At 48.3% G+C, this 20,984-nt stretch overlaps 1 protein-coding gene across 2 annotated transcripts in view; it reads right to left on the bottom strand.

The window, feature by feature from the left end:
- Positions 1-1,700: 1,700 nt before the first annotated feature.
- VWC2L (von Willebrand factor C domain containing 2 like) overlaps positions 1,701-20,984 on the bottom strand; it is a 43,239-nt gene continuing 23,955 nt past the window's right edge. The window contains exon 4 of one of the 2 annotated variants that reach the window (XM_056496716.1): positions 1,701-2,513. In XM_056496716.1, coding sequence (XP_056352691.1) covers positions 2,365-2,513 — 149 coding nt within the window. In that variant the 3' untranslated portion in view covers positions 1,701-2,364. Of the gene's footprint in view, positions 2,514-18,683; positions 20,411-20,984 lie in introns of those variants that run through there. The other variant, XM_056496717.1, reaches the window with a different exon arrangement.

A 20,984-nucleotide genomic window follows, 5' to 3' on the forward strand; every position in this document is an offset into this window, starting at 1 on the left:
AAGGGTGCTACTGTGCCTCCTTGGGAAATAATGAAGTAGCACAGCATGGAATGGAGATGGTGCTTAATTAATAACAAAGAAAATAATAATATGTGGCACGTATAGTGCTGTACTTGTTCCAAGCACTGTACAAACATTAACTACAGTAATTAAGCTGTAATTAATTAGAGTAACTACTAATCAGTGTAAATAATGATGCATCTGGAGGTACCAAAAGGAGTTTGTGAACTGAAAGCAGATTTCCATGTTCAGGAAATGGCATCAAATATAAAATGGCACCAGTAAGAGTGATCAAAAAGCAGATGGAGGTTAAAGGGAGAGGCTGGGAGCTGTGTTGGTCCGTGGCAGCTCCACAAACAGGAATCCTGGTTTGGCAAAGCAAAACTGGTTCATTGAGTTACTCCCTGAGCAACCCATCCCATCCATGGGATTTCCATGGCCACTTCCAGGCTCCAGACCTGCTCTTCCCACCCCAGCTCCCACCACTCACCAACACTGTGAAGGGACAGCAATTGGAACAAGGGGTGAGATGGGGAATTGGGAGCTTGAGGGCCTGGTGATCAGCAGAGTAAAATACACCACAAATGTATAATTTGGGGTTTTTTTGCTGGTTCACACACTTTATATTTAACAAAATAATTTTTTAATAATATAGTCTTTTACACATCAAATATTGTTTCTAGGACCCCTCCCTCCCATTTGTACAGATTTTTTTCCTCACTAGTTTCAGGCACACTATTGTTTGAAAGTTTTGAAACTGGATAGTCATTGACAGGCAACAGCTTACAAAGAAATGTGGTGATGATGTCTCAGATGGTACCAGCTCAGCCTGCAGGGAGCCAGTGCTCAGCCACAGGATGCTGTGCTAAGTGCTTCTCCCACCCCTGCCTCCAGGAAAACACCACAAAGGGGAAGAAATGGCAGTATCATGGCAGTAGTGTGTATAAACCGAGCCTGATGTGCTGATCTGCCTCGCTGAGGATGCTGTGGGGAGGATTTGCTGCCCCACTGCGAGAGCAGGAGCTGCACTGGAGTCTGAACTCTGAACAAAAGAAGCACCACCACCCCCATGGCACTGACCAAACAGCAGGGAACCAAGCATGGACAGTGATGGGAAGAGCCCCTGGGCCGGCAGGGCAGGGAGATGGCATTGGTGGCTTTTCTTTTACAGTGTCACCTGGAAGCTGCAGCCTGAGAAAGCAGGAGGCACCAGTGCTGGAAATGGGGACCTCTGCTCCTGGCAGGCAGGCACAGAAAGCAGCTGCTTAAAGAGAGAGCCCCCACAGGAGCCCAGATACTCCCAGGGAGAGCCAGGGCAGCTCCCTCCCAGCATAGCAAAGGGTCTTACCTGCCAGCTGAGCCAGTTTAGGGCTGCCACAGCCATGGGACATTCCTGGAAACCTCCAGAGGGGGCTGATCCCATGTTTGAGTTGTGGCCTGCTGTTGCTGAAGGCAATGAAACACTGCCCTTGGCTCCAGCAAAAGATGGGGATGGGACAAGGCAGGAGAGCACACGCTCAGCCCAGGAACCAGGAACACGTGGGGCCCTCTTCCCTCTGCTCACCACTGCTGCCCCAGCCAGGAACCACACACAAACAAGCCAGGTAAGATGCTGCTTCCATGGAGCACCTGTCTGGCTGCCCCAGCCTGCCCCTGCAGCTGCTGGGGGCTCTTCTCCCATCAAGGTCACACTGACTGTGTAGGTGTCTTCGACTTTATTGTCCCCACTCAGTGGAGAAAGTGCAACACAGATACAGCTTTGTGTCTCGGCTGTCCGGTCTGTACCTGTGCATCTACCTCAGTCCTGCTGCAGGTTACATTCCAGTTGGGTTTTTTGTTAGCTCCCCCATCCCTTTGGATTTCTACCTCCCTCCTGTCCTTAGTGCCACCTGCGCTTACAGACACAATAAAATTTCTCCATCTATTGCTCCACTCGTAGCTGTATTGTCCCGATGATCCCAGCTTAGGAAGAGCCTTAATTAAAAAAAAAAAAATCATCACAATAGCAAAAACCCTTCAAATAAATAAATGTGAAAAACCCCCTGATCCACACTGCAGAGAGTGAGAGCAGTGAGTCGATGGGAGATATCGCCAGGCTGGGAACGTCTGTGGGCTGCTCTCCTCCTGTGCCCCCAGCCCCAGCCCTGGTGATTCCCAGAGCAGAGCAGGCACAGAGTGTGTGCAGTGGGACAGGAGCTGCAGGGGGCACCTCCCTGCAGGGACTGATCTCTGTCCTGTGGCACCCTCTTGCTGGTGACCCTGCTGCAGCTGGCGGGAGGTTGGACGCACAGGCAGCACTGGAGCCGTTCCTTCGTCACCATCACCATCCTCACCCTCACCGTGAGCTGCTGGCCAGGGGAGCTGCTACAGAGCCTGCTTGCCCTGGCACTCCCTCTTGGAGCACTGTGCTGGCTTCCACCAGTCCCCGTTGTGGCAGTGGCAGATGTTGCAGTCGTCCACCTTCACCTCGATGCCCGCGGGGATTATCGTGGTGCCCGCGAAGCAGTTGGGACCTGCGGAAACACAGGGGAGTAACAGGATTAACACTCCGTGTGTGGGCTGGGGGCAGCAGCTCTGCTCTCAGCCTGGGACAGGACCCAGCAGCAGCCCCTTGTCCTGCTCTGGCCATGCCACCCAAACCTGCAGCAGTGCTCCCACCCTGCTCAGTGCCGAGCCTTGGACCCACAGCACTCCCTTCTCTCATTTCTTGGATGCCCTCAGGCACTAAAGGGGAAAAAAAAAAGCCTTGAAACTTTCCCCTCTGTTTCTGCACCCAGCCCCTAGAGCAAATGGCACTGGCACTCAGCTTTTTCTACTCGGTTGACCTCTAATTTAGTATCTCTTTCTCCTTAATTTTGGCTGCAGAATGGATAAGACCACGAGGATAAGCATGAGGACACAGCCCAGCCTTCACTGCTCCAGCCTGGTGAGCCTGCAGGGAGCTGCAGGGACCAGAGCCAATCCATCCCCTAGGGCAGCCAACCAGGAAACCTCAAACACCCCACCAACTTGGAGCTAGTAACCAAAAATTATGTATTGCATCAATAAGGTTTCTGATAAAATCCGGGTATCTGCTTATTATTGCTTTGGGTCTTTTTTTTTTTTTTTTTTTTTTTTTTCTTTATTACACAATTTTAAAGCTGAGCAGAAAGTCAGCAAGGAGCTTATTTCCCAGTCACAGAATGGTTGGGTTGGAAAGGATCTTAAAGCCCTTTCCTCCTCCTGATAAACGCCCCAAAAGTATCCACTGCCCATCTGTCCCTCTGCAAGCTCTCTCCTCTTCCCCTGTTGCTCCTTCACTGCTTAGCTCCAGGAATTAACATCAGAGCCAGCAGCACACACAAAAAATTCAATGAAGTCACACTGGTGGCATCAGGGAAGCATAAAGACATTTGAAAAGCATTTTGTGGCTCAAGTGCTGCTCTGAAATGTCACCCCTTGACTGGCCACCAGTTTTAATCTATGCCTCCAGTGCATGAGGTGCATTCCAAAGGGGGAGTGTGTAGAGACATGGAATTATGGGCAAATTGTTCCTTAAGACTTAGGAATAAGGCTGGGAAAGGGAAACAGTGTTCCTTATGAGGCTGGAAACAGGCTGAGCTGTAGCCAGCCCAGTTCCAGGGTCCCATGTTTCACAGTCTCAGAGAGCTATTTATGAGTGCTCTTAGTTCAGTTACCTGCTGTGTTGGGTTGATGTGCCCAGCAATGTGTATTCTGTCCCCATCTGTTGAGCCAGGTGGGGCAGTGACCCTGATCTCCTGGCACATATTATCTGCTAATGGGCCATCTTTAAACCAGCTGGGGCAATCATCTTTATCTTTTCCACAGCCCATCCTCCCTCCAGGAAGATTTCATCTGCTGCTGGCCCATTCAGTCCCACTGTGTGACTGATAAAATTCCATCATCCCACTGGGAGATGCTCCAGCCAGGGGAGCAGCCAAGCCTTTCCTACCCAGATAAAAACTGAGATTTTGGACACCAAGGTACCTTCTTTCCACTGGATTCCAGAGGAAAGCCAGACCTTTCCACATCATCCCTGGAGCTTCAGAGGAAACTGCACCTTCTCCAGGAGCACTGCTCCAGCTGAACCACATCTGCCCCTGCAGGAGGATGCAGCCACCATTGAATGGGACTGTGCAACACCCTGACTGACTGACGGGTGTCAGCTTGGATTCTGACTCTGTCAGTGTTTTGGGATTGTTCTTTGTAATACTGTATTTCTATTTTAATTTTCCTGGTAAAGAACTGTTATTCCTAATTCCCATATCTTTGCCTGAGAGCCCCTTAATTTCAAAATTATAATAATAATTTGGGGGGAGGGGGTTTACAATCTCCATTTCAAAGAGAAGCTCCTGCCTTTATTGGCAGACACCTGTCCCCCAAACCAGGACAGGTGCTCCTCAGGACCCTTTGTTGTACAGGACATCAGCCCTTGCTGAGCCAGAGCACAGGTGACACAGGACTGCTGGCAGTGCAGGAGCCCTGTGAGTGGGGATGTTTTCAGGCTACTGTGAGCTGGGCTTTGAGCTGGACAAGCTCCAAAGAGCCCCTCCAGCCTCAGCCATTACAAAGAACTTTAGATCCAGGAGCTGCCAGCCAAGAGCATGAACAGAATTGTCAAACTACATATGCACACACAGTACTTTTGTTTTTCCTTTCAAGTGTGAGGTTAAAGAAGTCATGACCTGAAGATTTCCCAAACTGACATCTGTCTGGAAGACACCATCCTGGCTGGAAAGGCTGTGACTCCAACTGTGGTGTCTCTGGGAACCCACTGAGGTTGTCACACTTTCCCAGAGCCTTTGAGTCCCTGTGCTGGCTGTGCTCTTCACTGCTGGTTTAATTCTGTTTCCTGGAGCCCGGTGCTTGGGGTGTGTTCTGTCAGGTCATTTGCTGCTGTTAAATGCCCAGAGTTCAAATGCCAGGAAAATTCCAATAACTGCAGCTAGCTGTGTTGGAGGTTGAAATAAATGCCTGGGATGGCATGTTTGTGGGATGCTGCCTGTCAATATCTGGGATGCCCAGGGTGGGCAGCCTCCACACAACAGCCTGCTGGGCACTCCCAGAGCAAAAAAACTCCTTTTCATTGTAATAGAAACAAAAAGCTTCCTCTAGACATTAAGGGTGGTGAGGAAGGGGGAAGATCATCTTCCCTCTTGTTGCCCTGCCTGTTAAGCACCTCATTTGAGAGGCCAGTGCTGCCTCAACACACACACCCAACTCCAGACACAACTTTGGATTGACAGGGGGCTGGGAACAGGTAGGAGGCTGGCAGTGAGGGAGCCAGCAGGTTTTTTTTTGCCTCCCAGACAGGCTTTGGGGACCCCACACCTCTCTCACGGGACTTTGGCACCCCAGTGGTGCAGGGATCATGGTCAGCCAAGGGTCATGGCTTTGGGACTGACTGATGGGGTGCTGCCAACTGGGCAGAAGCTTATTTTTCCTTCATCTTGCTTCTCTGTCCAATCCTTGGCTGCCTCTCCTCCCTCCTGAGTTTCCCCACGGGGTCATATGGAAATAAAATAATCAGTAAATACCCCTTATTAATGCCCCAGGTCAGGGAGGAGCAGAAAGCAGACACTGAAGAAAAGAGGAGATAAATCACAGGGACTGCCCCACCAGCCCTCACTGGAGCAGCACCCAGCACCCCTGGGCTCACCAGGGTCACACCCAAGGGAGCAGCTGTAGTCAGAGGCTGAGCTGAGGGAAAATCACAGCAATTGGGTTTGTTTTCTTTCTTCTTGGCTTTTAGCAAAATGGAGGAAAACATGACCCGGGGCATTTGACATCTGCCTTCCTGTGGGATGTTCTGCCTCTCTCCTGACAGACTTTAGCACTTTTAATTTGGGCCAACACTGCCACTGCTCTGGGCCTTTTCTTTCCCAGCACTCTCCCAAAATAGCCCCCTCTGCATTGCCTGAGTGAAATGGTTTCTTTTGCTCACCACAGTGAGCTGGACAGAGCTTTATTGCATCCTCTCTCTCCCACTGCTATCCCCATCCCTACAGAAACATGGATTTCTAATGGAAGGCAAAATTTCCACACTGCATTTGTCATCATTCAACTTAAATTCCCGTTGCCTGAAATCCAGTTTTCTTGCACAATCACTATCACTCCTCCTCTGCTTTTTTTTTTTTTTTTTTTTTTTTTCCCATTTAAACTTCTCCCTCCTTCACAGTGGAAAACTAGATCCTTTTTGTTCAAACTGGGATGCAGTGAGCATGGCACTCGTGGTGAAGGCACGAGAAAGAGGCACTCAGAGAGGGACCTGCACTGCTGGAATTGAGGTGAAAGCATGCTCCAGCCAAGTGGCATTTTCTGTGCCATGGCACAAGTCACCAGGGAGTTTTCCAGAAACTTTGGGATTTATAGAGCTGGCAGCTGGAGATTACCTCCAGCACCTGGGGATCTGCATGGCTGCAGCCCCTAAAGCCACAGCCAGAGCCCACAGCAAGAAATCAAGCCCTATTTTTTTATTTTATTTTATTTTAATTTTTTTTTCCCTGCAGTAGAGTTCAACAGACTCTTTCAAATTCTCTAATATATTTTGTAGAGCTGCTGAGGACTGGCCTGAGCTTTACCCACCGTGGCTGCTTGGAGGAACTGGATGAGAGCACAGCCTGCCAAATCAGTGCCAAAACAAACCCCAAAGAATGACACAGAACAGCAGTATGGGGTTTTTAATTATTATTCAAAGGAAGAGGCTGCTCAGAAATATTTGATGACATGTCAAGCACATCAGGTTACTTATGATAATAGCAGCAGGAACAAGAAGCTGCTTTGGGCAAGGGCTGTCGTCCTGCTCTCGGTAAAAGCATCTTAAACCTTGACTGTGAGGATAACAGGACACTAATCACCCTTTTTCCTTGCTCAGGGAGACTGATGGGAGAAGTTTGCTGCTCCCATAGACAGTGTAATAGTGAGATTTGCTTTGCTTAACATAGTTAATACTCATAAAAGCCTGCAGCACTCCAGGCTGTTTGCTAGAACAGCTGTGAAGATTTTTATGGAGATGTATTAGGGACATTCAGATGCTGGTTTGATGGGAGAGATGTAAAAAAATCATATTTGGTTTGTTGTTTGGGGAGAATGATGGAAAATTCTGCAACCATCTGCTGAAGATCAGGTACTTGGGTGGTGACCCTGCTCCAGTGCACCCATGCTCCAGAAGGAATTCAGGGGCCAGGCTCTCTCCAGCACCAAGAGCTGATGCCCTGGAGCCACTGGGAGCTGAACAGCAGCGTCCCCCCAGCTCCCTGTGACTCCTCAGATGGGTTTTACTGAGCTCAGCAGCTCTGCCCCTGGCTTTCAGCAGCTCTGAATTTAGCTTTGTGTGTGCAGAGAAGCAATAAAAGGAAATCAAATGTTAATCAAACAGCAAGCACAGATCACTTCAGGCCAACTGTGATATTCAGATGTGCCCTGAATAGCATCTTGCCCCAGACAAAGCTCATCATCTCCACCAGAACTTCTCATTGTGCAGCCTCTGATTCCAGCAAGAGTGGTAGTTTCCCCCAGTAAAATATGTCTCCTGCCACTTCTTTGAGAGCCTCCCCATCCCTTTAGGAAATATTAAAGCTGACTCCAGGAGAATTTAGTTATTCAGTCAATGGATTCCATCAGGGAGAGAGGTGCTGATGGCTAGGCTTATCTGCCTAGTAAAGACAGCTGCTAAATAGCAGCTCAATTCAGCAGCCATCCCTCAGGCTCCCAAGTGGTGTGCCCCACAATTGAAGTTGCAAGGGATAAGAGGAAAACTGTGATGTTTCCTCACAGCATTTAGGAATGGATACATCCTGAAACAACCCACTGGATGCTGGCTCAGCTGAATGAGGCTCAATGACTTTGTTTTAGGAGCTTGACCATGAACACAACTGGGCCTGAGTGTTTGCTGCTGGCAGTGTGTTCTGGCCTGGGGAAGGTGTTTCTACTGAGCATGGCCAAGTGTCTTCCCAGTGGGAAGGCAGATTTTCCTCTGCATGCCTCCACAGAACAGAACACTTCACCATGACCATCCCACTCCACAAGCCATGCAGTCTCCAGCACTGGCATCTGCTGCTGTAACAACCTCTTGCAAAGCAGTGACCAAATGAGGATGACACTTGGAATCCACACAAGGATGCTCATGGGTCCCCAGCAGAAAAAGAGGAAGGCCACAGAAGAATGCCCAGGCTCTGTCACAAAGGCAAGACATTGCCTGTGCCTGCATCCTGGGGCTTTTTCCATGTCTGGGCTGAACTCTGTGCTCAGAAGGGAAGGCAAACCAGCATCTTGTTTTTAATGATGGCCTCGGTTTCTGGAGGTTAACACTGCTCCTCTCTGCTGATCCTGCAGGATCTTTTCAAATGTTCATTTAGCTCTGCCAATGCTATTTATGTGATCACTTCAGATTGCAAGGAAAGAGCTCAATTTGTGGCTTTAATTAAGGAGCTGGGGAGGGAAGAAGTCTTGTTTTCCCTGCCTGGTAAGGAGTGCCAGCCCCCCTCTCTCTGGGGGAAGGAGGAGGCGGCGGGTGAAGCCGGAGGTGAGACATCAGGAAATCAGCTGGTGATGCTGAGCTTTGCCTTGCTGAAAATTAAATTTGGCGATGCTCTGCAGGGGCAGCTGGAAACCCCACCCAAAGAAAACAACCCTGGAGCTTTCTTGTGTTCGTTAGAAGGAGGCCAGAGCTGGAGATCTGGCTCAGAGCACAGCTGAAGCCTGAGGGTGCATTGGAATGGGGCTGCCATGATCCCAGGATATGGGGCAGAGTTCACACCCCAGTAATGCCCAGATCTGATCCCTGTCTGCCACTTCTCAGTGGTGGCAGGAGGGACAGCACTGTGCTGTGCCTCTGCCTGCTCCTGCAGCGGATGTCCATGTCCTCCAGACAGAGGACACAGCTCCTCCCAGTGCAAATACCAGGGGAAAAGAACCCCTCATCACCCAACCTGCCAGAGACTCCTGCAGGGCTGGAAGTGGGACTGCTTCAGGTCAGTGTCCCCATCCCGATCCCCATCAGGTCTGGAAGCTGCTTCTCAGCCTGCTCACGCTCCCAGGCAGCAGTGAGCTCTCCTGTGATGCAGAGACTGCACCAATGTGTCATCTGCCCCTCAGCACAATCTGTATGCTGCTCCCTTTTCAGGAGGCACTGAGAGCTGACTCAACCCATGCCAGCCTGAGTGCCACAAGTTAAACCTCCCTCCAGCGGGCCAGTGGTGGCTCCAGCACCCTTCCAAACCCCTGCCGTTCAAAAGCTCAGGAACTGCTCCCTTCCCCTTTTTTGGGTTGCTGTTGATATTTTAAAATACCAAAAGAAAGTCTTGGCCTCTGTCAGTTTAGCCCCATTCCCCCTTGTCCTGTCACTCTGTGGCTCCCAGCTGTGGTTACAAGTGTCTCCTCCTTGAGGTGACTCCACGATGAAAGGTTCACTCTTCCTCTGCCACCCAGGGAGAGATGGCACCTCCACTAAATGTCTTCAGTTTCACTCTGTTCTGCAAAATGTTGCAAAATCAGAGCCTTTTCTCTTTTCATTTGTGGATAAACCCTGCTGGCTCTGGCTAACAGCTCCTGGAGTCATCTGGTGGTACCTTCTAGACATCAATGAGCTTTCAATTGTGTGCACCACTGCCCTGAAGAATTACTCTCCTCTGAAGCTTATCTGCAGCTCTTTTCCATCCTTCCTGCATTTTTCACTGCTCACAAGACAATGTTAACAGCCCTTCTCAAATACTGCCTATTTACAGGAGAGATTTTTCCAGCCATAATTCACATTACTGGGTGCCTGAAGATGCCTAAAAGTTATTTAATTTCTGCATTAAAATGTATGTATATCTGCAGGATCCTTGTCCAAATTAAATCCCAGCTGCTCACTCCCACCCAGCCCTCCATCATTAGAAGGAATGTATTAAGAAGGTGAGGAGGAGGTGAAAAGCTCAATTCAGGACAATGGGAGCTGTTCCACTGACTTTTGCCAGCTATGCAGCCACACAATAAAGAAAATATAACACAGAAGCAGCTCCCAGCCAGCACGGCAGGACAGGGACCTCCTGGTGGCCCCACACCAAGAGGGCCACATCACCCAGGCTTTGCTCAGACAATCCCAAGTATTTGCTGCCTTGGAGTATAAGGAATGCAGGGGCCCCACCTGAGTTCCCTAAATTGTGAGCTGGCACCCAGTGACAGAGACTGATTTAAGCCTCGCTGCTTTGCACTGTAGTTAGAAAAATACTGATGGCTCGTTATCTGTCTTAATCAGCAGCAGCAAACAAATGAGGAACAGGGAGACATCCAGAAGGGAATACACAGCATTACTCCTCCTTATTGATAGCACAGTTCCTTAATTTGATGTGGAGACGGGACTTCAGGCATCAGTAAATAGTGGAGCAGGAGGTTTTGGTGCAGGGAAGATCTATGGGTGCAATTTAAAAGCCGTCTGTTTGGGAGCCAGCGCTGATCCCAGCTCCACGGACAGCCTGGACACCATCCCTCACCAAGACAGATGGAAACAGTGTCCCTGCCACTGCTAAAATGCACCAGCTGAAAATGGGGCAGCCCCACTCCACTCTCCACCTGCTGTGCTTGTGGGATGAGCTGGACAGCAGGGGACCAAGCTCAAGACTGAGCATGGAATCCCAGAATGGTTTGGGTTGGAAGGGACCTTAAAGCTCATCCACTTCCACCCTCTGCCACGGGCAGGGACACCTTCTGCTGGACCAGGCTGCTCCAAGCCCCATCCAACCTGACCTTGGACACTTCCAGGGGCAGCTTCCAGTGTCTGATGGCTTTGGGATGGTCGTGTCCAACCCACCCTTCCCATGCCAGGGCAGCAGAGCCCTGGATCAGACCTTTGGCACAGCTCACTGGGGGAAGGCAGCACAGAGATGGGAGCAAAGCTCATGATCTGGGCACACCAAAGAGAAGAATGCAAGCAGCACATTTCCCACTGCTTTAGGTGATGGTATCTGCCTCCCATATGGACATGTCCCCCAGTGCTGTGCACCCAGCCCCTCTGTCTCTGATCCCAAGCACACCAAAGTCAAAGCTGGGAGCATGTCCAAGGGCACTTTGAGCTCCCTGGGTTTCTAACCCAGTTGTGGGTTAGGGACTGCTGGCCACCTGCTTTAGGCATTGCTGCAGTGCAAATTAATAGGTATCAAATTCATAACCCTCTGTTCACTCGGCTGACTCATACACCTGAACAGGGGCAGCCCTGAAGTGAAACTGAGGAGGTTTCAGCTGGCTGGAGGAGCCAGCACATGGATCAGCTCCCAGACAGCAGGAGAGCAGCTCCCAGTGCTTCAGGCTCATCTGTAAATCCAGGGCTTTCGCCCCTCCTTTTAGTGTAAAATGCAGGCTGGCATTTTCAAAGTCTCCTATGGGATTTACATACCGAATTCCTCTTCATTTTAAAGGGATATATGTGTGCAAATACCTTGATACCTTGAAAAGTTTAGTGTATGGTAAAAAAAACCTGCAAAGGCAAAGGGCCCAGCACTGCATGGGCAGGAACTGTGCATCCAAAGCAGGTTTTGTGATCCAGGTTTTCCTGGGCTGGAGAAGGAAAACTGTAACACCTGAAAGTCAGCAGTAACCATCTATTAAGGGAGAAATGTGTGTTTCAACATTTACCTGAGCAAACAAACAGGATTAGCTCTTCAAAATCTTCTTGCAGGCAGCATAAAGCTTTGGGAGAATACCATAGTTTTTTTCTTTTTTTAAATACAGGTAGATTGTAATTGTGGTCAATGAAAGCTACTCTGAGGTAATTTTAACCTTTCAGGTAAGCAACAGGCTTTCAAAAAGTTGTCTAAATAGATACTTCCCAAAATGAATTCCAACAACACTGAAGGCACATTTCTTTTTTTCATGGTTCAACATAGTGTAAGGTGAGGTGTTTTTTTTGAGCTGGTATCAAATAGATTAAAGGAATTAATTCATAGAACTACCATTAAACTACTGCATCAGCTAACTATGTTACCAGTAAAATCAACAGCCAAAGAGAGGAGAAGTTGGACCTTCCAAAGACTAAACCTTTAGGTGAGGAAAAAAAATTAAAAAAACCTTGGCTCAGGTGGCAGGAGCAGCCACAGAACAATGTGTGCCATGGGACAGGTTTGGTCTGGAGTATGGCCTTGTAGCCAGCATTTCCCAAGAAAGAAACTGGGATGCAGAGATGCAAATTCATCCAAGGACTTGGCTGGTTGCCAAAGCACCAAGCCTGTGGTCCCTGCCCAGGTATCTCCACCCAAAGGCAAAGGTTAACAATGAAAGAATAACAAGCAGGACTTTTTCAGTGGGTCTTGTGAGCTTTTAGCCAACTTATTCGCCTCTTGGTTGCTCTTTGTGTGAAAATATAATGATTTTTATGGCCCACTTTAACATTTTTATATCTTTTTTTCTTGAGAAAAAAAATTCCCACATTTGGTGTAAGAATTAAAACAGTATTTCATGCTTAACTGCAATCACAGATGATGTATGGAAGAGAGCTGGCTTCATGTCAACTCAATATAAAGCCAGAATTGAATCTAACTTGGTCACTACAGCTGTGAGATGTTTTATGGGGTGAGGGGACTTTTTCAGATCAGTCATAAATGAAATGGAAACTGTGACTGGGCTCATTTTGTATCAAACAGGAGCAAAAAAATGTGGGGAAGAGCCAGGATTGCTATACATTTATCTGAGTTGTTCCCTTGGAGGAGCTCCTGTGGAAACCATTTCTTCCTGCTCTTGGCTTGTGTTTGAGTAGTTGGGTTTTCTGCTGCTGACTTTGAGCAGAACCCATCTCCTGCTGCCTTTACCACTGCTCCCATCTCCCAGTCTCCACCACTATTCCCAGTCTCCTGGCCTCCATGATGATGGACACAGAAATGATGGCCATAGGCAGGTAAGACCCACATGAAAGGAGAATTTAAAGTTAAAAGTTACAATCAGTCAGCAAAGGTTCCCCTTCCAGTCAAAGGATGGATTTTCTGGGGGGTGTTTAGCAGTATCAGCCTCTGGATCTGCCTGTTTTCATCCCTATAAATTTAGGATGGGCTGCAGTGGCAAAGCTCCCATTTCTATGCAAATCCATACAAATGATTGATTACCTGTAGAATTGGAATAACCACAGAGGCAGAAACAGTATTTCTTAGTTTGTGTGGGGAATTTGATTACCTGCCTGTGGCACAGAAGAGGAAAATCAGGAAAACATCTTCCCTGACCCCACCCTAACCATTAAGCCTGGTGTTAGAGAGACAGGACATGGCACTGCTGTGCCAAACTCTGCATCTCCTGAGGAAACAGGAGAAGGAGGGAATGGAAGGGGCAGGGCAGGATGGGTGGATGGATCTTGAGGACACATATGGGGAGACCAAAGCACTGCAAGGACAGGCACACTTTGGTCTGATGGACAAGAGATGAGCAGAGGTTGGTGCTGCTGGAATAACTAGGCTCCTAAACCCTTCTGCTGGGACCTGTCCTGATTTCTCCAGCAGCTGCAGAAGCAGCTGCAATCAATGTTTTGTCCCAGGTTTTGCTCTCCCTGTGCTCTTCCACTACCTGAATTTAACAGTATCCATGGCATTTCCAGGATGCTTTCAGATGGTGCCATGCAGAGTCTGGCTGGTGATAGAAATGAGGGTGCTGGTTTTACATGGGAACAGTTGAATTTAATGAATTCAATTGAATTCATTTGCTCATAACTCTGGATGTCACCACAAAGGTATAACCACAGTGCATGTGGGCCTTCACCCTCTGGCAGGTGTGATACTGTGCTGGTATGCTGGGACAGGACAGTATTTTGTGAGGTAACAGCTGGGAATGATGAAAGGCTCTGGAAAAATTATGGTGCTCATACGTGGCTCTGCATCCCTCCTGTCCAAACTGCCCAAATGCTTTGTTACCCTTCTCTGCAGTCTGCTTTTATTGCTTAATTCCTGGATGAAATTCTTGCCCACCCTCTGATCTCAGTGGCCCCACGGGATCTGAACAGCTCACAACCCGTTATCCTCCCACATTCTCCTGGGACAGGGAAGTGCACTGGGTAAACTGAGGCACAGAGGCAGTGGGGACTCATGAGGGGATGCAGGTTATTCAAACTAAGCCCAGCAGAAAACTGTATTTGACTTGCAGCAACAGGAAGGTTTGAGGCTGCAAACTGCCCTCTTGAGTGTGATGGGAATTGGTTCACACCTTATTAGAGGAGGGAAGGAACTGTGGGACAGGGCTGCAAAGTGATGGACAATGACTTCCAAAAATTCCCCTTTTCTGGGTTTTCCCACACTCTCCAGCTAGTATTCCCTGCCTTGTTTTTCCTGTGCTCATTTTGTGCCTTAGAAAATTTTTTTTAAAGCCAGAAGGGGGATTTAGACATTAGCACAGCTACTGACCTGATAGGAGTTAATGATTTTATAAAACCCCTAAAAAATGCTTTACTTTAAAAGATTGATGTTGCCTATTGTATTTTTTCAATGCCAATTAATTACTTAATTCATTAGCAATGTAACACAGGAATAGTCTTTGAAAATCTGCTGCTTTGTGTAGATGTCTTTAATTACGGATAATTAAATACTGTGGAAGGACCTGATTATACCTCTGAGCATTTTCTAATCTGGAAAATGAAACACACTCCTGTACTCCTGAACACATAAAACAAAAGCTGAGCTCAACAGCCACGGGAAGTAAAAAAAGATGGGAAAACAAACACCCCAAAAGCCAGAACTACTCCAAGCACTGCAAGTAAAAGAGGGTGGGAATTCCTGGGGAGGCTCAAAGGCTTTGTGCATGCCCTGACACAGGGTTGGGTCCAGAGTCTGCCTTTTTGGGGTACAAAGGGGAGCCCAAGTGTGCTCAACACCCAGCTGCTGCAGCCAGCAAGCAAACATGGGCCCAGTGAACACAGCTCCCTGTTAGCACTTGCTAAAGCTGGGAACAGATTTCCAGATGGTCCCTTGTACATATGGCAGCAATAGCCAAAACTTCCACCAAGAGCAAAGCACTCTCCAAACACAATCACAGCTGACCTTGGAAGAGGAAAAGCTGCCAGTGGAAGAAGTTATGCTGGTGGTTTCTTTCTGCCCCAGAATCAAGCCACAGAAATGCTTGTTTTGAAGACAGCATTGCCCCAGTGCCTCTGAGACAGATCCCTTCCCTGTGATTGCCAAACACGGAATAAACTCTCTTGCCTTTATTTATTTCTCAGCTGGCAAATTTTTGGAGAAAAATTCAGACAGGTCTTGTGAAATGTTAGGGGCAGGATGACATGAAGGGCAGAAATACATGTCTCGCTCAGATTGAACTGGAGACACCAAAAGAAGGAAAATGTCACCCCTAACATGTAGGCTGCCTGCCTGCCTTCAGTCAAAGCTAAATGTGGCACATTGCTACTGCATCCCTGCCCATGGCAGGGCATGGAACTGGATGATCTTTAAGGCCCCTTCCAACCCAAACTGTTCTGTCATGATTTGTCATGATCCTCTCCTCTCCTCTCCTCTCCTCTCCTCTCCTCTCCTCTCCTCTCCTCTCCTCTCCTCTCCTCTCCTCTCCTCTCCTCTCCTCTCCTCTCCTCTCCTCTCCTCTCCTCTCCTCTCCTCTCCTCTCCTCTCCTCTCCTCTCCTCTCCTCTCCTCTCCTCTCCTCTCCTCTCCTCTCCTCTCCTCCCCTCCCCTCCCCTCCCCTCCCCTCCCCTCCCCTCCCCTCCCCTCCCTCCCCTCCCCTCCCCTCCCCTCCCCTCCCCTCCCCTCCCCTCCCCTCCCCTCCCCTCCCCTCCCCTCCCCTCCCCTCCCCTCCCCTCCCCTCCCCTCCCCTCCCCTCTCCTCCCTCCCTCTCCTCTCCTCTCCTCTCCTCTCCTCTCCTCTCCTCTCCTCTCCTCTCCTCTCCTCTCCTCTCCTCTCCTCTCCTCTCCTCTCCTCTCCTCTCCTCTCCTCTCCTCTCCTCTCCTCTCCTCTCCTCTCCTCTCCTCTCCTCTCCTCTCCTCTCCTCTCCTCTCCTCTCCTCTCCTCTCCCTCCTACTTTAACCCAAGAAGAGGAGCTTGGGCACACAAAAACAAGAGGGAAAGCACAGGCAGCACCTCCCTGAGAAGGAAAAAACAAGCCCAGGAGAAGGGGCAGTGCAAACTGCAAAAACACTATTCATGCAACAGAGGAGCAAGGAAAGTCCTGGATGATTTTTGCGGGGGCTTGCAATGCCCTCTGTGGAAGCCACTCCTCTTTCAGCAGTTCTCCTCTAGCCTGTAGATCCACAGATAAGAGTTAGGCTAAATCTGTAAAGAAAACCTTTATTTCAGGGGTTGGTCCAACTAGGAAACCCACATAACCATTTGGGCAGAGGTGTCTCTCAGGTGAAACTGTCCAAGGAGGGGCTTTTACAGACACAGGAACTGGCCCTGACTGTTTTTTTGCACGTGAAGCCTTCACTGTGGAGCTGTTGGATGAACGAGAGAGGGGGAAGATCCTCAGCTGCACACAAAACATGGATGTTTCCCTTGGAGCAAGGCAGTTTACGCCAGCCTCAGGAACTGCATCACAGCATATTGCTCTCTGGGGGGGGCATGATGTAGCCAAGGAAAAAAGTGGTTTCTGTACAAAACACAGCAAATACATCTATAGTGGGCAGGTTTTTTATCACAGTTTCCCATTTAATTTCCAATTTAATAATTACAGCTTGATGTTGCCTGTAATAATACACTTCTTTTTTGTTTGGCACAGCTTGAAAAGTCACCAGAAATTCCCTCTTGCTGTTTCCTTGTAGGACAGGCAGGTACTAGGGGGGATCAGTCACTGCCTGGGTGTTGTAGCACTTTCTGTACGTGGTGAGGGTTCCAGGGGTGGGGCAGCCACAGCTTCTCCAGGCAGTCTGTGCCAGGGCCTCCCCAACCTCACAGGGAAGAATTTCTTCTGAATGTCTAAACTTACTCTCTGTCAGTGTGAAGCCATTCCCCTTTGTCCTGCCACTCCAGCCCTTTGCAAATAGTCCCTTCCCATTTTTTCTGTCAGCTTCCGTCAATCCTGGACTTGGTTACTTAGCCAGGTGAGAGGGAGAGCCAAGCAGGAAGGACATTTCCCACCACAGTCAGAGCTATTTCTCCTATTCTACTCCCACTCACCTGGGGAGGGAAAGTCAAAGGTGCATTCTCTGCTTTCAGTAAAAATCAGAGCAGGCTGTCTGAAATAATCAATAGGGCAAAAAGCCCCTTCATTTCTGTCTTCCCCACTGAAATAGTCCAAAGTATGAAGATCTACATCTAAAACCACGTCACCCCTTTATCCTCCCAGATTTTAAGGGAGTTTGTTCTGAAAGCATTAAATGGGGCATCTCATCACTTCCAGTTTTTTCCCAAACCTTTTTAAGGTACAAACAGCAAGTTTGCTGTAATTGGCTCTTTTCCCAGGGAGGTTTCAGTGAGTCAGCACATTCTGACCAACATATTCCCATCCTCTTCAAATACTTTCAGGTAGCTGCTGTGCAAAAAGTCAGAACTTTGACAGCTGGGGGAGAACTTTGTGTGCTCATCTTCATGCAGACCCACTGCTCTCAACAGATCCCTGGGCAGGACATCAGCAGTCCTGTTTTTGGAACATCAGCTCCTGCTCCATTTATTCTAACACACTGCTTCCCTACCAGCACTACCTGGCAGAAAACATTGTAACTGGAACAGGCTCTGGCTTAGTTGATGTAAAATTAATTACACCAGTTTGCGCCAGTTGTGGTACTGGTCTGTAAAAACTCCTTTTCCTTTGAACTCCTCAGTGAATTCCTTGAGGGGATCATGATTTCAGAAGTGGGTACAAGTGGAATATGGACATCCTGGAGTTCACCTCCCATTACAAAGTGCTGATAGGGTCCTGTGGGTGACTCTTCTTTCCTTGTGCTGCATCAATGGCCAGAGCTGCAAAGAACTGACCCAGCTGCAAAGAACCCTACCTGCCACAGCAAAGAATACAAAATCCTCTCCTCATTCCCACCAGGCTTTTATTTGCTCATGGCCAAGACTAAGCTCTTCAGTCTTGGGCAGTAATTCAGATCAACACTGCAGAAGGGTTTTTGAAACACAAACAAGGAGAGCAAGAAAGGAATTCCTGCATCAGCCAAGCTCTTTTGGGGATCTCTCATCCAGGGGATGGAGATGTAGGAAAGGTGGAGGGAAGGAAAGGAAGCAGGAGGAGAAAACTTGTAAGCATCTTTCTTAGTTCTAAGTGTTCTCAGACTTGCTTAGCTCTAATCTTTAATTCATATTTTCATTACAGTCTCTTTGCTCTGTAAAGTCTGCATTTCATGTAAAAGGAGTAGCTCAAACATAAATTATTTGACATAAGTCGACCCCTTCTTAAAGTCCTCTATTCTACATATGTGTAGGCTCCAATAAAGAAGCATTAAACATTCATCAAATTAGAAATACATGAAGACAGTGTCTGCCACTCTTCTCATACAGATATGCTTCATAATCCCAACCTCCTAGAGCAGCCAAAGCAAACCCTCTCCAATTCTTTCAGAAACCCTGACCATGCAAAACACCCCAGCCCTGTGCAATGTGTCTCTGAGCCACCCAGAGGTACCAGCAGGTCAGATCCTCAGCTGGAGTAAATAAGAGTAAAACAGTCCTGTGTTTTACACCAAGTGACACTGACACAGGATTTGGCTTTAAGCTTCTCTTGCAGCAAAATGGTTTACAGCAATGTCATTGGATCATAAAGTCACTTTTCATATTTTAAAGTCACACCAAGAATCAGGTGGGGAACAGCAATGCAATGCCTGCTTTAATTTCAGTCCTGCCCAGGCTCCTTGCATTCTGCAAAGGAACCTGCCTTCCCAAGCAGAATCTAGAGACTCTTCCCCTCCAAAAAACCCCTAACCCAACCCTTCTCTGCAAGACACTATCATGAAGATAGTGAATCTTGAACTACCACTCTCACAGGCCAGTGCACACAAACTTCAGCAACACTTCCCCAAGGGAGAACAATCATTTTGAGCAAAAGCTTCTTCATAAATATTTCTGAGTTTGAAGAGTAATGCAGACCAGGTAACGTGTTTCCCAAGTCTCTGAGAGCTGTGTCTGCTGAAAGAGAGCTCTGGAGCCAGTCCCATCCCACAAATGGCTTCTCATGATCCTCCCTGACCCTTCTCTTCAGGGTGCCTGTTACATCCATCTGAACTCTGCTGTGGAGGAAGCAGGGAAGCATGGTCAGGACCTGGGTTGCAAATCCAGCATAGCAGCTTTCAGCTCCTGCCTGGCCTCCAGCAGTCAGGCAGAGCCTTTTCCTGCCATGTTTAATTAGTGAATTATCCCTTTCTTGCTTGCTGGGCAGAGGCAGAGAACACAGAGGCTCGGGGAGCAGCAGGTGACCTGTGCAGGTGAACACACCAGGTTCAGGGGCTGCTGTCCTACTGGCTCCAGGCTGCAGCTCCCTGGGAATGGAGCTCTTCCAGCAGCATCCCTGTCACTGCACAGCCCAGCACCCCAGCTTTGAGTGAGCACTGAGCTGTGGGATGGACTTAATCACATGAAGTGCTGCTCAGTTCAGGGCTTTTTTGTCCTCTTAATGCTTTTCCTCTCCCTCGTTGCTCCCAGTCTCACTTTCTCTGAAACTTCACGACGTGGCAGATTCAACTCAGCCCTCCCTGATGCTGTCCAACACCAGGATGGCTGATTTTGGAAGTTTTAACTTTTCCAAAGCTTTTCCCTGTTACAGAGGCCTCTTCCAACAGCTGTGACCCCAGGGAGCAGATCAATCTTGAGTCAGCAGGGCATTTAAGTATCTGGATAATCCAAGTGCTGGAGATTTCCAAAGCAATGGAGGATGTAGCTCTTGACAGATGCTCTCATGTCTAATTCTCACCAGCAAGTTCAGTATCTCCATGCCTTTAACCCCTTGGCCTGAAGTGATCAGATGGACAAGCTCCACTGAAAATCAGTTTCAGGGAAATAACTTCTCAAGGAACAGTATAGCAAGCACTGGAGTACTTTGCCAGGTTGTTGTCTGCCTGGCCCAAATACACCTGCTCATTTTCAGTCTTGATCTTCTCCCAGCTTTCAAATCAATCCTTTCTTTGCTCTGTTGGTAATCACATCACTGCTCTAATTGAGCTAAAAGGGCACCACAGCTCACACTCCTGCTGGTCATCACAAAGAGCATTATCCAGTCCTTCCCGTGGCCCCTCGGGCTGACACCTGAAGGGGGTGTGGCTGTGGGGGTGGCCAAGTGCCCCAAAAGTTGGCTGCCATCAGTAATTCACAACCATGCAGGGTGATGTGGCTATGCTATGCTACTGCCTCCAGCTGCCAGGACCTGGGGAGAGGATGGTGAAGTCCAACAAAATCCAGCATGGGGAGCACTTCTTCTCCTTGGCTGGGCACATCCCCTTGCATCTGCACAACCAACCAGCACATTGCATAGACTCTGACTGAAGGGGGTTTAAGTGCAATCTTAAAATCTGGCCATTTCAGGAATTTCTGAAATAAATTAGAAGAGGAATTTTATTTAGTTGGTTTTGTTTTGTTTTGTTTTTTTCTCTAAAGGGATCTCCCCATGGCTCCAAATCACTGTTTTCCACAAAGTAAATGAACATGAAGTCTTCTCTCATCCTCTTGCCACATTTTCTGTGTTGTCTTTATCCTCCAACTGTTGTATATAATCAAGTGGCAGACAAAGCATCCTGTCCCCAAATCCTTCCCTTTTTTTCCTCAATCTTTTAGTAATTTTTTTCCATGCTTCCTTGATTTGTTTTGTCACTGAACAAGTTGGAAGCAGAAGCTTTCCAAAACAATGACCTGGAGCTTCAGCGATCCACATCTTGCAGATTAATAACAAACTATATTTATGCAATAAAGCAGCAGCACTGGATTATTCCATATTAAAACCTTGGCACTTTTCATGACAGCAATAATTTGGCACAACAGAGACCATGTGGGGAAGGGTTTTTGTTAGTACTGGTTACCAACATGCACTGTTAATCCATTACCTTCACCTAAAAGAATTTACATGAGATGAAACCTTTTGTCCTGCAAAATCCCAAAGGGTTTTGCA

This window comes from Oenanthe melanoleuca, chromosome 7 (assembly GCF_029582105.1).
Source record: "Oenanthe melanoleuca isolate GR-GAL-2019-014 chromosome 7, OMel1.0, whole genome shotgun sequence".
In the NCBI taxonomy this organism is placed as follows: Eukaryota; Metazoa; Chordata; class Aves; order Passeriformes; family Muscicapidae; genus Oenanthe; species Oenanthe melanoleuca.